Source organism: Diceros bicornis, chromosome 11 (genome assembly GCF_020826845.1).
Source record: "Diceros bicornis minor isolate mBicDic1 chromosome 11, mDicBic1.mat.cur, whole genome shotgun sequence".
NCBI classification, from domain to species: Eukaryota; Metazoa; Chordata; class Mammalia; order Perissodactyla; family Rhinocerotidae; genus Diceros; species Diceros bicornis.
The window spans coordinates 46826765-46842764 of NC_080750.1; the positions used below are offsets into that span (position 1 = coordinate 46826765).

General features: G+C 36.8%; 1 protein-coding gene across 9 annotated transcripts in view; it reads left to right on the forward strand.

Moving 5' to 3' along the window:
- The window catches only part of RAPGEF2 (Rap guanine nucleotide exchange factor 2), a 243044-nt gene that overhangs the window by 85490 nt on the left and 141554 nt on the right, over positions 1 to 16000 (forward strand). For all 9 annotated transcript variants that reach the window (XM_058550277.1, XM_058550284.1, XM_058550280.1 and 6 more), the window contains exon 3: positions 747 to 803. In XM_058550277.1, the coding sequence (XP_058406260.1) occupies positions 747 to 803 (57 nt within the window). The remainder of the gene's footprint in view (positions 1 to 746; positions 804 to 16000) is intronic.

A 16000-nucleotide genomic window follows, 5' to 3' on the forward strand; every position in this document is an offset into this window, starting at 1 on the left:
AACGATTACTTTTATTGCCAGCTTTTTCAGTTTACTAGTTCCTTCAATAAGAAGGAATAGTCATTCTGTCTTTTGCATTTCTGCATTTTTGGGAAGTTTTACTTTGGCTTAATATAATAAGATATTATATTATATCAGGATCTTCTTGAAGATCCTGTTTTGGAGGTAATTTGAATATTTAAACATTTATTCATGTTTTCCATAATTTCCATAATTTTTCCCTTGGGGATGAATCAACTAAAATAACAGATCTTTAAGTTGTAAAGCCGCTATTTAGTCATTAGTCATAAAAATACTGAGTTAATAAAAGCTGCTTTTGTCTGAAATTCCATACTGTTAAGTAACTTGTTGTAGAGCTGTAAATGACGTTATCACTTTTTAAATTAACAGGTATTTCTTTCTAACTTTTAGGTTCCTTCTCCTTTTCTGTTTACCTTGGAGAACATTAATTTGTCCACATGTCATTTGCCAAGTATAAAACACATACAATTTTGTTCCCTATAAAATAAAAATGACGAAGTTGACATCTATCAAAATGTTTTCTTTTCTAGCATGTCTTTACCAGATTTGATTTTATTTTGTTAATCTAAGTATCAAAGATATTCATCTTGAGGCTAATAAATGATTGTGACAAGCCATATAAAGTAATCTAAACTTTCTAGACTACATGGCTCATTAATGTTTTTAAGCTATTAGTATATTTTTTTATGACAAATATTGAACTCATGTCTTTATTTCTGTTACAGGCTAATGTGTGAAACTGTGAGATATGAAAGACATGAAGCAAATGAAGTTTTATACTAGTAGGTGTTTCCTTTCTCTTTGTACAATGTGTAACGCAGTGGCTAAATAATTTCCTTAAAGTATCAAAGAAGTATTAGTAACAGCTTGCTAAATCAGCATTAATTTACTTTTGCATTAACTTATTTTTCGTAGTTTAGAAACGTGAAACATTTCAACTATTTCCTGTTATAAAGTAAAAGTTTACAGTCCTTTGCTGATAAGTTTACATCTCTATCTATATATCTCTCATGTGTGTCTCAGAAATATTATTTCACATTATGGAGTATTTTGACTTTTTTATCATTTTGAAATAAATAGTGTATAGTCTTTCCAACAGAATAAAATATATATTCCCACAACCACACCAGATGAGATGTAAAAGATAGCATAAATGTCATATTTTAGCTTATAATTCTTTCAGAAAGAGGAAAATAAGCTGCCCACATCTCTTTGGGCATAGTTTTGTCTTTAAATAATATTGATATACCTTTCAAGATATATAACATATTCCTTGAAAAAATGACAACTAATTTTTTTAAGAATGTGGTAAACATACAGTAGATAAATATTGGTGTATTAAGGATATATAAACTATGATTTACTAGATATAATATTTTGTTAATAACGTTTGCCATGACCAACTGTTGTTCTGTTGACTTTCCTTCCTGGTTTTCAAAGCACTTATTAAATAATTACAACTTTCCATGCATATTATAGGGAATATTTATTGAAATAAGTAAAACACAGCTTCTGCCCTTAAGGAGGCTATAATCTCTTGAGGGAGTTAGAAATAGAATAAAGGAAAACAACAACTAACCAACCAAAATAACTGAGAATATAGATACATGCTAAGGGCTGAAGAAGTGCCAGGGAAGGCTTGAGGGAAATGGAGAGAGTCTCAGAAGTGGTCCTTTGAACCAGGTCTCAGAAGTGCGTTCAGTGGTCTAGAGAGACCTTCTTGGGAGAAGGAACAGTACATACAGGGACACAGAGAGGTGAAGGGGCCTGGCCTGATGTTATGAACGTGATGGTAAGTTGAGTGCGACTGGCCTGTGGTGTGGGTCAGAGTGATGAATAAGAGAAGAGGCGGGCTACAATCATACTTGTTTGTGAAAGTGTTGTTAAAAAAATCGGTCTTGATTCTTTAGGCAACTGGAAATGAGTTTTTTCCTCCTAAATAACATTTTATTTTGGAAAATTACAAATGTTCACAATGTTAGAGACAATAGTATAACAGATCCCCATGTATTCATTATCCAACATTGTCAACTGATGGCCAGTTATGTTTCATGTCTTACTCTCCTCTCGTACCTCTAACTAGATTACTTTGGAGTAAATCCAGACATATCAATTCATCCATAATTATTTTGATATGTATCTTTATCTTTAAGAGATAAAGACTTAAAAAAAAAAACTTAACCATGTTATCATTAAACTTTAAAAAATAATTTTTTTAAGTATTTTTTTTAAGGCTCTTTTTTTTTTTTATTGCTGTTTTAATAGTTTTTAACATTGTGAAATTTTGGGTTGTACATTTTTGTTTGTCCATCACCATATATATGCCTCCCTTCACCCCTTGTGCCCACCTCCATAGCCCCTGGTAACCACAATACAGTTTTCTCTATCCATGTGTTGGTTTATATTCCACATATGAGTGAGATCATACAGTGTTTGTCTTTCTCCTTCTGGCTTACTTCACTTAACATAATACCCTCCAGGCCCATCCATGTTGTTGCAAATGGGACGATTTTGTCTTTTTTTATGGCTGAGTAGTATTCCATTGTATATATATACCACATCTTCTTGATCCAGTCGTCAGTTGAGGGACACTTAGGTTGCTTCCACTTCTTGGCTATGGTGAATAATGCTGCAGTGAACATAGGGGTGCATAAGCCTCTTTGGATTGTTGATTTCAGGTTCGTTGGATAGATTCCCAGTAGTGGGATGGCTGGGTCATAGGGCATCTCTATTTTTAATTCTTTGAGGAATCTCCATACCGTTTTCCATAGAGGCTGCACCAGTTTGCATTCCCACCAGCTGTATATGAGGGTTCCTGTTTCTCCACATCCTCTCCAACATTTGTTGTTTTTTGTTTTGGTGATTATAGCCATTCTAAGGGGCGTGAGGTGATATCTTAGTGTTGTTTTGATTTGCATTTCCCTGATGATTAGTGATGTTGAACATCTTTTCATGTGCCTATTGGCCATCTGTATATCTTCTTTGGAGAAGCGTCTGTTCATTTCCTCTGCCCATTTTTTGATCGGGTTGTTTGTTTTTTTGTTGTTCAGTTGTGTGAGTTCTTTTTATATTATGGAGATCAACTCCTTGTCAGATGTATGTTTTGCAAATATTCTCTCCTAGCTGGTGGGTTGTCTGTTCATCTTGATTCTGGTTTCGTTTGTCTCTTAACCATGTTATCATTAAACTTTAAAAAATAATTTTTTAATATGAAAATATTCAGATTTCTTTGTCTCAAAAAAATGTTTTTTGCCCTTTGTTTCTTTGAATCAAGATCTGAATAAGGTTCATCCATTTTGATTGGTTGGTATCTTTAAGTCTCTTTTAATCCGTAGCTTGACGGCCACTTTTCTTGTCTTTTTTTAATAACTTAAATGTTTATCATCTTTAAATTATAATATTCTTGTATACCTGTCTGCACAATAGAGACAGCGCTAACTTTGGGAAGGATACATGTTAAATCTCTGCTCAAAGTCTCCCCAGTTGAACCTGTACCTGTTATAAGTGTTTGTTCTTCTGTTTCATACTGACTAGCCTTCGTATCCTACCACTGTCACAGTCTTTTTTTAATTTTATTTTGTTATTTTTTTTTTTATTGAGGTAACATTGATTTATAACATTATATAAATTTCAGGTGATGGTCACTTTTCAAGCAGCAAAATGACGTGACCAAATGCCTCCCAACCCCACTCATCCCCTCAAAGATAATATCTGTGCCTATATGAAGAGTGGATTAGATTGAGTGGATGGGCAGGCAGATAGCTAGGAGACATTTGCAGTAATCTGAGGTGCTAATGCTTGAACAGAGACAAAGACCGAAGGAATGGGGGAGTCAGGGATGGATTTTACAAGAAGATACAGGTGGATATGATGTAGGATGATTCCTAGGTTGTAATTTATGAAACTATGACATCTAGGGGCTGTTTAGCAGGCAATTATAAATATCCACCTACAGCTTAAAAGAACATACATCAAATATGGAAGAATAGTAAATAACCAAGACATACTGATAGAAAACTAACACCAGGGGCAAATGCCATTAACATATTTATTCTTGAAGAAATTAAGATGTAAATAACTTAGAATATCTGTTTCTTTTAGGAGCAATTAAAAGCTATCAGTGGAATGGGTATACAGATATCAGAGTTGGAAATCTCTGATGAATATTACTGACATTTATTGACACAGTCTAGTGGCAGTAAGCATCAACTTTCTATTATTTTGTCCTTCCCCCCAAAACATAGTTTTGGTAGGGTTGATGATGAGGTGACAGCAAACATTTGACAAGTACTTCCTATGTCTCACATACTCTTAAGTGCTTAATGTGCATTAATTACTCCTTATAGCTGTCTTGTGAGGTAGATATTTTCATCACCCCAACTTTACACATGAAGGAATGGAAACTTTGAGAGGAAAAGGAACTTGCCCAAGGTCTTACTGTTGAAGTGGGATCCGAATTTGAGCCCAAGACATTGTGATTCTGCAGCTTTAGCTCTTACCCCACTCTACAGCCTTTTCCAGCCTTGTTCATGCCACCATAAAAAATGTCACGACAGGGGCCAGCCCTGTCGCCTAGTGGTTAAGTTTAGCACATTCCGCTTCAGTGGCCTGGGTTTGGTTCCTGGGCATGGACCTGCACCACTCAGCAGCGGCCATGCTGTGGCAGCGACCCACATGCAAAATAGAGGAAGATTGGTACAGATGTTAGCTCAGGGCAAATCTTCCTCAGCAAAAAAACCACAAAAAAACAAAAAAAAAACAAAAAAAGAAAAGGCACCATAAAAAGTGATAATGCTTGTGTACATGTTGGCGTCAGCATATCATCTCTCTTTGCTGCTAGCCTCCCCAAGGGGTAATAGTGGCAACTGAATCCACCAACAGTTCTGCCAACATTATCCTGACTCCCTAACAATTATTATTTATTATTCATTTCAATTGAAGGTAGAATGCAGTGTCTTTAAATTTACTTTTTTTTTTTTTAAGTCAGTTTAGACAGTGAATGTGAACTATGCTAATAATGCAAAACTCACGTTCCTTAGGTAATCCTAAATTGAATGCATTTAGGCTAGAATTTGTAGCTAGTGTTGATTGTAGCAATTGCTCATTTTGACCAGTTAGAATTAGGTGACAGTGTTAGTAAGCAATGAAAAGCTTGTGGATATTCGGTAGATCATGATTTCATAAGACCAAAAATGCACAGAGACTAATGGTAGATTCACTTAATCAGATTCCTAGTATTTGGCCAATCTTGTGGGGAAGGGTAATTGAAGCCTTTTCTTCTGTGATCCTTGAACAGACATGCTTCTGCTCGTATCAGTTTTTGTAAGTGCAGTTTTGAAAATTAAAGAACACTTGTATTTGTGGTATATATAAATCTATGATAACGTAATAATACCACCCCACTTTTGGGGTCCTGTTGTTATTACCTCATGGGGGAGATGACTTGTCTCTTCTTGTTCTCCCTTGAGCGTAAAGAACATAATGTAGTCAGAATATCAAAGACTTTCAGACTTTGGTTTTATGACCAAAAGATGAGTAGCTATTTTCCTTATTATGTTTGTGTGCTGGTCACTTCTAAGTCTATGGTGTTAATAATTTCACCAGGTAAATGTAATACTCTTTTGATCCACCTCTGTACTTCATTTTTCTCATCTATAAAATGGAAACAATAGTAATAGTACATACTGTTTAGTGTTGATGTGAGGATAAGATGCAATATTATATATAAAGTACTTAGAACAGTGCATATATAATAAATGCACAAAAATGTTAGCTGCTAACATCATTGTCATTGTCATCGTTTTGATAATTTACATTTTGGTCTCCCAATTTTTTTAGTTGCTTTAAACTTTTCTTAGGAAAGAATTATTATAGTGGTGCTCTAACTCCCATGGTGTTGTCTTTGTAACATAAACCAACAGAATGACAAAAATCCCATTTTAAATTGTATTGAGATTAGGGGAAGAGTTGTGGTTCTGATAAAATTGAGTTTTTAAAAATTTAGAATTGCCCATTTAGAATCTAAGTTGTACTTGTTTGCCTTGGAAAGTTGGATAAAATTTGTTGAACTTTACACACTGAACAAGAATGTTGAGTAATTTCTGCCTTCCTTTCATTTATTATCTACTATAGGCTAGATATTTTGCTGGCTTAGAGATAATATAAATTCCTAACCTGAGGGACTTAATTTAGAGATAACTTTCTTTAAGAATTTAATCTGAAATGAGATAAATAGGTATGTCCCTTCAGCTTTAGTATTTTTTTAATGGCCAGCCATATATAGTTGTATTTAAAGTGCTAAAAACTTTTAGATCAGAAATTCAACCATTAAAAGAATTTTTTTTTCCTTTGTGAGGAAGATCAGCCCTGACCTAACGTCCATGCCAATCCTCCTCTTTTTGCTGAGGAAGACTGGCCCTGGGCTAACAACCGTGCCCATCTTCCTCCACTTTATATGGGACGCCGCCACAGCATGTCTTGACCAGCAGTGCGTCAGTGCGCGGCCGGGATCAGGACCTGCGAACCCCGGCCCCCGCAGTGAAGCGTGCGCACTCAACTGACGGGGGCGGCCCCTAAAAGAATTTTTTAAATGTGCACACACACACATACCCACACTATGAACATGTGTAACTCTGTCCCTCAATATCCATTTTCCACATACATGTCTGACTGAATGCTTTAGTTTCCAAGAGAGTTTTCATAGCAGTTTGTTAAGGGGTTTATTTCGCCTTGTTGCAGGAGAGGAGGTTGTTCCTCCGCAAATAGAGCTGCATTGAGGCCTATGGAGTCTTTTAAAGCATTTTCATTTAAACCTGTAAGTGTGCCATGTTAGAACTTCAAGCCTCAGCTGTGCGCTCATTGCTTTTAGCAGTCTGTCTGCTTGTTGACTTGGTTTCCTGTTTTCACAGCAGCTGTCCAACCGTCACTTCTCTGTAAGGCGACCAACCCACTGCTGTCCCTTTTGCTCTCCCACTCCTCCTCCTCCCACTTTGCCTCAAGCTTCACTTTTGTTCTCAGATGCCCCAATTTATCTGTAGCTGCATTTGCCTCTAGTCTCACTCATCCCCCTGGGAGGAAGAGATGTCCTTTGTCCTGCACAGTGTGGTTCTTCCTGTTCTCACCTGTGTTGTCCACCTCTCCTCCTGTCCCCTGTGCTACAGACTGTCTTCCATCCTTAGGAACACTCTCCCTTGACTCCTTGGCCCATATCCAGTTATTGTGCTACTTCTTCCTTCCTGATGTGGCCAAGCTTTTATTTAATTCTATGTTATAGTCTTGTTTATAAAGTATTACAAAAGAACTCATCTCCTACCTAGGTTGCTTTAGTTTTTTTGTTTTTGTTTTTTTAAGAGACAAAATACTTCAAATCTCCTTTCCTTTCTTCCCCAGCAAGATGTAACCACTATTTTGAAGTATCCTTCTTATCCATGTTTCCATAATTTTACTGTATTTGTATGTGTGTATAAAGAAAATGGTGAAGCCTAGGGTTTTCATTTGCCTAAAAGAATGATATCTTTAAAGAAGTAACCTCTGCATAGAACTGTAGTACAAGAATGTTCAACCACCAAACTTGGCACATCATGATGTACACGTGTGCTGTGTGTAAGTATGAAAATTCAAATACACACACATATCCACATACAGATATACTTAAGAAGATTGTTGTATGTACGTATGGTGACACTTTAAGGATTCTTGGCAATAATGCTATTTTTATATTTACTATTAGTCTTTAAATGAAGATGTTTTATTTTTGTGGTGAATAGAAGAGTAGTTAAATAAAAACATTAAAAAATGTATTTAGTCTGTTAACTCCATCAGGGCAGGGACTGTGTGTTTCAAGTTTACATTTGCCATGCCCAGCACAGAAATTTGCATTTAGTCTGTTCTCTGTTGTTATTTTTTGAATTTATTTCAAAGGAAGATACTCCTTTGATAGATTGACAAGTGATGGTGTAACTTCCTAATAAAACAGCTGACTGCACATTAGGTGTTAGATTCTTTGTATCAATTTTCTGTGAAACTACTTAGTAAATAAAAACCTCTGAACTCCTCTTAGATATAGCTATTTCAAGTAATGTATAAGTTGATAAATAAGGCTTACTTCCTGTGCTTCCTGATAAGTGTGGGCTAGGGGCACTGTCACCTGGCAGTGTAGTTAACAGTCGCTTGAGACCTGTGTTTAGTGGGTCGGGCAGATGTGGCTTTGAATTTGCCTCTGTCTCCAGATGTCTTAAAGTTACTTCGACATTTTTGAGTACCAATTTTCTCTAGATAAGGAACAGGTTTGTTGTGAAAATGAAATTGCAGTGCATAACTCTAAAACACACAGATTTGTAAATTAATTTCATGACCCATTGGTAGTTTTGAAAAGAGTCAATTTTTCAGATTTGGCTGCTCTTTTAAATTTGGTGAATTGTTCCTTGAACCCTTGGATAAATCCCTCCACCTTCAGTATAGCAGAATCATTGATTGATGTAGTGTAACAAATATGTAATCTGCAGTGAAATTTTTCTTTCATTCAAGAAAAAGAGTTTGTTGAATAATTTCATAGCTCCCAAGGCATCACTGCTTCACTTTTTTTTTTTTTTCTCTGAGCAAGATTTGCTCTGAGCTAACATCTGTTGCCAATCTTCCTCTTTTTGCTTGAGGAAGATTTGCCCTGAACTAACTTCTGTGCCGATCTTCCTCTACTTTGTATGTGGGTTGCCACCACAGCATGGCTGATGAGTGGTGTAGGTCTGCGCCCGTGAACCCCGGGCTGCAGAGGTGGAGTGCTCTGAACTTAACCACTGAACTTAACCACTCGGCCACAGGTCTGGACCCCTCATTTCATTTTTAAAATGAATTTTATAAATTTAAGAATGACTGCATGAATGAGCCTACAGAATTTTTTACTTCGCTAGTTCTTTGTAGTTTATGTTGTTCACTCTGCAGGTTAAGTGAATTATCATGATTTTTTAAAAATGGATGTCCATGGGCCGGCCCCGTGGCTTAGTGGTTAAGTGCGCGCGCTCTGCTGCTGGCAGCCCGGGTTCGGATCCCGGGCGCGCACCAACGCACCGCTTCTCCGGCCACGCTGAGGCTGCGTCCCACATGCAGCAACTAGAAGGATGTGCAGCTATGACATACAACTATCTACTGGGGCTTTGGGGGGAAAAAAAAAATAAATAAAATCTTTAAAAAAAAAATGGATGTCCATTATATCCTCTATATTTTCAAAATATTAATATTTTTTCCAAAATTAAAGTATTTTCAAAATAAATATTTTAATATATTCAAAATAAAATATTTTCAAAATAAAGCTAAAATATCCTTAATATTTCATCAATTTTCTGAGTTCTTATTGATGTTATTGACTTATCCTATTTGTTGGTTGCAGGCTCTTGTAATTGAGTTGCTATTGATTGGAGAATAAGGATTTTTTGAAAAACTTAATGTTAAAATGGTGCTTTTTTTTTCCTTCAGAGTTTTTAATTATAGAAGTGAAGTAACTTCCTTACAATTTAGAACTTCTAGGAATAGGAAAAAAGTTACCCTCTACTTTTTAAATGTGTTGTTTTCTTAAGTGTGAGAATTTATGTATATTTATATATTTATATGTAATTAAATATTATGAAATATATTTTTATAATAAAATATTGCTGTTCTATAGGTTAAAAGTGTAAATACCAAAACCTTTAACTTTTGGTAGAGTTCTTTCTAAAATACGTTGCATACTTTATGTCTTAGTAAAAATGGTGTACCTTTCTTTTGACCAGGTATTGTTAGGGTTGGTTACTACGCTGTGTTGCATTAATTTATCTAGTGAGCTTACTTTGTGCCACAGGCCATACAAAAACAAATAATACATATTTTGTCTTTGAGCTTATAGCTTAGAGCCCCAGCAGAGGAGCAAAAAAACTACAAATAATTATTAAACTTTTTGATAAATCCAATAATAGGTAATGTAACGTATTTGTGAAAAAGATTAAAATTGTTGTGTATCTGAAAAGCCATCTGCATATTGGAAGGTGGCCATTGTTAGAGCTTCTTTTTTTAAGCCGTGGAACACTTTGTTCATAGGAAATCCTACTCAATAGCTGCTATGGTTGAAAGAGGGTTGGACAGTGTGCACTCCCAAGGGGCTCAGCAGTATGTATTGAAAACTCTGATCTGAACTAACTGCTGGATCCTGCAAAAGGGTAGAGGATAACTTATCATAAATAAGCAAAGTTATTTTCACTTTTTGGCTATTTCACTATTTGGTTTTTGGCATGATCATGTATTCGAGTGTACAAGTCTAAGCAGGTAGACTTATGTCTACCTAAGCAGGTAAACATAGAAACAGTATAGGGGAGCAAAAATGAGACCCTGAACTTCAGCAAAGGGCTTCGATTAAGAGAGGCTTCAGAGAGGAACCAATAGAATGTGATGGTAGCTTGTGGAGAGGGAGAGACTTCCGGGAAGACTTCTCTTCTGGTTTTAGCCTTTGGTTGGATGATGTTGCTGAGGCAGTGGATACAGGAAAAGCGACAGGTGTTTTCTAGTTTTGGTCACTAGTGGCTGGTTCTCTGGGATTCCTTGCTAGCTGTCTCCACTTAGTTATTGGAACTTTTGTTTTATTTCCCTTTCTGGTTTTTTATCTCAAGGTGTGGAGTTAATAGCCCTAGGGTGTAAGGATCCTGTCTCCTTTTCTCCCTGAGGCCAACAGTTTTGTCGTTTGAATATGGGATAACGTCCTGGGTAGTATAATGCAATCTTTCTTTCTAAAATATCCAAAAATTTATGTTGATGGTCTGTGTGGTCTCAGTTGTACCTCACCCCTCTGTGATTGCTGTATCACCACCTCTTCCCTGAATGGGCTTCCTAACCACTCACTATTGGACATTTCACCAGTGCTCCTATTACCCGTTCTTATTTACCATGTGATTGCCATCTCTTTACTTCTCTGTGTTCTAATGCCCTTGTTAATGTTGCCCGTATAAAGCATTGTAGAGATGCTGCTTCACTCCCCTGGGTCACTTCCGGCTTGTGCTAATGCCATATGGCACTTGAGCTTCTCAAGTGGGAGGAATCACATCTTGTAGCCCTGACGCCCTTGTCATGCCATATTTCATCCGGATCATCTCGAAAGCTCTAACTTCTCGTCCCAAATTGTTTGGATTTTGCATAGGTACCATTCATTCAATTTCTATTTGTCCCCCACCGCCCCTAACACATACACACAGACTTAGATGTCTGTGTTTGTGGCTGTCAGGAGACCTGGTTTGAGCTGGATGTTATGCTAGCTCAGTACCCTCTGCCCACAGCCACCTCCTGCCACTCCCGTTTTGTTACAAGTCTTTTCTCAGTCTTCTTTGCTTTCATTGCCGTAAGCAGTCTTTTTGGCTGATTGGGCTCCACTTAACTTTTCACATTGTATTAACAGCTGAGTAAAGTAGCTTTTTCATGTTACTTTTTTGCCTCCTAATAATCGTCTTTGATGAGTTAATCAGTTTTCTTTTGATTTATTAGATTATTATTCTGTCAGCCCCCGTTGTCAACTTCAGCTTGATCACTGTATTGGCTTCCTGCTTTATTAGTAGGGAATGTGGAGCAGCACACACAGCTCCTTCATGTGGGGACATCGCCACCTTGTGGACTTCTAGGATATTGCTATGGAAGTTCTTTAAGTCGACCTTCATTTTTCCAGTTACTGGTAAATTGAAACTCACATCTTTGACTTTCAGACACTTTAATACCATACTCTGAATTGGTGTCTATTCAATTATTAATTTGTTCATTAGGAAAATATCTGAGTGCCAATCAAGCATTATGTGTGTATATATTGGGGGTACTGATGAGTTAGAGGAGTTTAAAAGCTGGTGGGGAAGACTCCTAAAATAAATAATTATGACACTTTGGCAACTGCATAATGCAAGCATGTATGTACAAAGTGAGACTCCTAAAATAAATAATTATGACACTCTGGCAACTGCGTAATGCGAGCATGTATGTACAAAGTGCTCTGGGAACTCAGGAGAAAAATGACTCACTTTATTTGGAAGATACTAAAACACTTCTCAGAGGAAGTGGTAGTTAACCTAGATTTCAAAGGATGAGTAATAAATTTACTAGATAAAAGGTACTATTTAGAACCTGGAAATGCAGGTTTATTCCAAGGCCCTGAGGCATAGGTCGGAAAAAAGTGTAGTATGGCTGAACAGGGTGAAGTTTGCAGTATAGGATTTGTTGGGTTTAGGAGCAGAAAGTAAAGTTGTAGGTTAACCCTTTCAGAGATGGTTGTAAGAGAAGAAAAGAGATGAAGAAAACTAGTATTTTTTTTATGTACCTGTTATGCAAGGTACTGCATATATACTGTTTCATTAAATCAAAGTATCATTGTGAAGAAGGTACTGATATCCTCATTTTCTGTTGAGGAACTAGAATCTCAGAATTTAACCCACTAGGATCACGTGGCTAGTATGAAAGAACATGTTCTAAAACCTTTGCTCTTTGCATGGCAACGTATTGCTTCCTTCATGTGCTATGCCAAGGGGTTTGGACTTTCTCCTGTTAAGGAGCCATGGTTTATAAGCAGAACATGTCAAGATCTGATTTACCTGAGCAAATGATAACTGAAATATTGCCCAGTTTCTACTAGGTACAGTACACAGTTCCTGCCTAAAAGGAGGTTCAGTGTAGTTGGAAGAAGATATGTAGATACCTCAGGAATAAGAAATCAATAGAGAAAAACATAAAATTGGATAAGAATTTTGGAGTTTGGAAAACAGCGAGTGAGAAGATTTTATTAAAGAGGTAGGTTTGAGCCATTCCTTTAAGGTCCGATGTGATTTAGGTGGAGAGAGGCAGACATCTCGGACAGATTGGCAGAGTTGGGAAAAAATGGACAGGAAAGCAGCCCAGAGGCAGTGGTGGGTTTGTGTTGAGGAGCAGAAGGAAATAAGGTGGGAAAAGAGTGGGACCATTGCCATTCTGGCTTAGATTTGGAATAATGTGCAATAGGGACCGTAATTTTTTATTGCTTGAGAGGCCTTCTATCTGATTATGCCGGAAGCTAAATTGATCATATTGTGATGGTCTGTTTATATCTTATTTGCTTGTTTTGTTTTGTTTGGCTTTATTCATTTCCTCCCTGTAGCTGAAAACCAAAAATAGGAGCCTTTCGGAGTGCCTTGTCTTACACCTGGCTTTTGTGGCTTTCATTTTGTCGATTATAGAATGGGATGTATTGGAATCAAATCAATTGTCCATTGCAGTTCTTAGCTCAGTTTAAAAATTGTAGGTCTTTGGGCCAGCCCCGTGGCTTAGCGGTTAAGTGCGCGCGCTCTGCTGCCGGCGGCTGGGGTTCGGATCCCGGGCGTGCACCGACGCACCGCTTCTCCGGCCATGCTGAGGCCGCGTCCCACATACAGCAACTAGAAGGATGTGCAGCTATGACATACAACTATCTAGTGGGGCTTTGGGGGAAAAAATAAATAAATAAAATTATTTAAAAAAAAAAATTGTAGGTCTTTTCTAAGTGTCCATTTTGGCTGATCAGAGAGACTTGTAAAGTACCAATTTGCTATATGTCCCCCTTTAATCTTCGGGTTTCTCTTTTGTACCCATTACTGGTGGTGTAAGACTTAGGGTGTTTAGAAATGCTCAGTCAGGGTTATTCCAAGATTCAACTTGTGCCATTAGTTCATAATTTTAACCCTTAGCTCATAATTTTAAAACATAAAATAATAATTTGAGAATAATTAAAATAACCCTGTTGGATACAACACATGCACCTTAATTGCATGGATGTTGATTGCATGATATTGTAGGGTTTTTTTCCTGCCATTTGTTCCTGTTGGGGCTTGACATGGAGGCAGTTTTTCTCAAAGGTTTTCAATGTTGACAAGCCCCATGCATAAGAATTACAGAATTACCTGGGATATTTGTTTAAAAGGCACCGTGATGGATCCCCCACCTAATGACCTGACTAGGGGATTGGGTGGATAGGTAGAGCCTGCGAACATGGATTTTTAATTCATATCTCAGGTGATCCTTAGGCATATTCAAGCTTGTGTAGCACTGGACAGAATAAAATCTCAGTATTAGTTTTAGGTAATAGTAATAATAATAATAGTCAGTCTTCTGTTAGCCAGTTTCATTGCCAGTGTTGTCTGCAAGCGAGATCTTGGATTCAGTTTGCTTACCCTTTGAATGTAGAAAAGTTTGATGCTGCTACTGCCAAGTTCTGTTCTTAAAACTTCTTTTTCATCTTTAAAAAAAACAAAAAAAACAATCAGCACTTGGTTCATGCGAAAATGCTGTAAAACCCCTTGGGTAACGGCTGCATGGTGGGAAGGGACTGTTTGCAGACCTTGAAGGGCAGCAGATTGTACCCCACGCTGAAACACTGCCTGCCTGAGGCAGAACCGTAAGTAAAAAAACTGAGCACGGTTAGTCCAGTGATTTCTAATAAAGTCCGGGGAATTTTCTGGATGATTAAGACTAAGTAACAGATTTTATGGTGGCATCTCACAACAAGGAATTTTCAGAACAGAAACCAAACATGAGTTCTGGGGGGGGATGGGTGAGAAGAGAGGAGGAGAGGAGGATTTTTCTAGTTTGTAGCTATTTCTAGTATGTCTTTAAAATAAGATTTACTGTTTTGGTATTCTTAGTTCTAATTAGCTTACTCTTATAAAACCTGAATCTTAAAAGAGACAACTCAATAATAAAGAAATTACGATGATCTTATTTGGTGAGGCAGATAGTCAATGCTCACTAAAGTCAATAAATGATTGTTGATTGAATGATCGTTCTCTGCAAATGCCAACTCAAGCAAATGTAGCTCTTGCGAGTTAACATTTGAATTTTTTTGGAAAAGGTAGAGAAACAACCCATCTGTCAGGTAAATGAAATTATAATAAGTGGGAGATATTGAGAGGACCAGTTTCTTTTCTTCACTTCCTTAATCTTTCCCAAGGCTTGGCTAATACATGCAGAATTAACCCTAATTATGGGGTAATCGTTGGGTATCCAGGGTGCTAGAATATTTGCTGTCACGGTATCCAGTTTGGACATTGGTTGCCTTTTACTTCGTGTATGTTTTATGATCAGTGCCAGGAAAGCTGAGTTTACAAGCCTTGTGTTTATTTTTTCCATAGTAATTTTGCTTTCAAAATGGACAGATATGGAATAACTAAAAAGTCAGTGAATGTTCTATTTCTCTATGTCACAGTTAAGCCAGACCATGGTGACATTGATTGTACTTTTTAACATGATAATAAACTACAGAATAATTATTTGCATTTAATGAGCATTGTTCATTTAATTCTTGCAAAAGTTCTACTAACTTGCCCCAGGCCACGTAGTAAGTGGTGATCTGCCTTAATTTCCTATTTTTCTAGATTTTATTTCCCTTGACCAACCTTTCGGTGATAAAGGGAACATTGTAAAAGTTTACAAAATAATTTCTTTTTTCAATGTTTTATTGCTTGTTATTAAAAAAATTTTAAACTACTCTTGTATCTGGCAGAACACATTTTTACTTGACATGTCGGAATTTAATAATAATGCTGTCACCTTATGTTAAGAATGACAAGTAAGCTTTTTCCCCCAAGGGTAAATGATTGTTGATTGCAGAAGCTCATGATAAAAACTGAGGAGAAAAGGGTATAAATTATTTTTGGAAATATTTTGCATTTTCATTTGAGAAATCATTTTACTTCTATGGTTTGATTGGAACTAAACTCTGACAATATTTTCTGTTACGTTTTCTTGTGGCGTTGCTATTGAGGACTAAGTAATGTGAAATTGGTAAAGAGTGGACTTGGGGGAAACAGTGATCAACTGCTGATTTGCTTTGGAAGCAAATAGCAAAATGAGAATGATTAGTGATTGGCGTTTTAAGTCACTTAATTATTCAGAATTGTAAGTAGAATTTAGTGTCCTTTAAAAACTTTTGGAATCCATTTACTAAGGGAAAAAAAGGACTTGGCAGAGATTGCCCAAGACT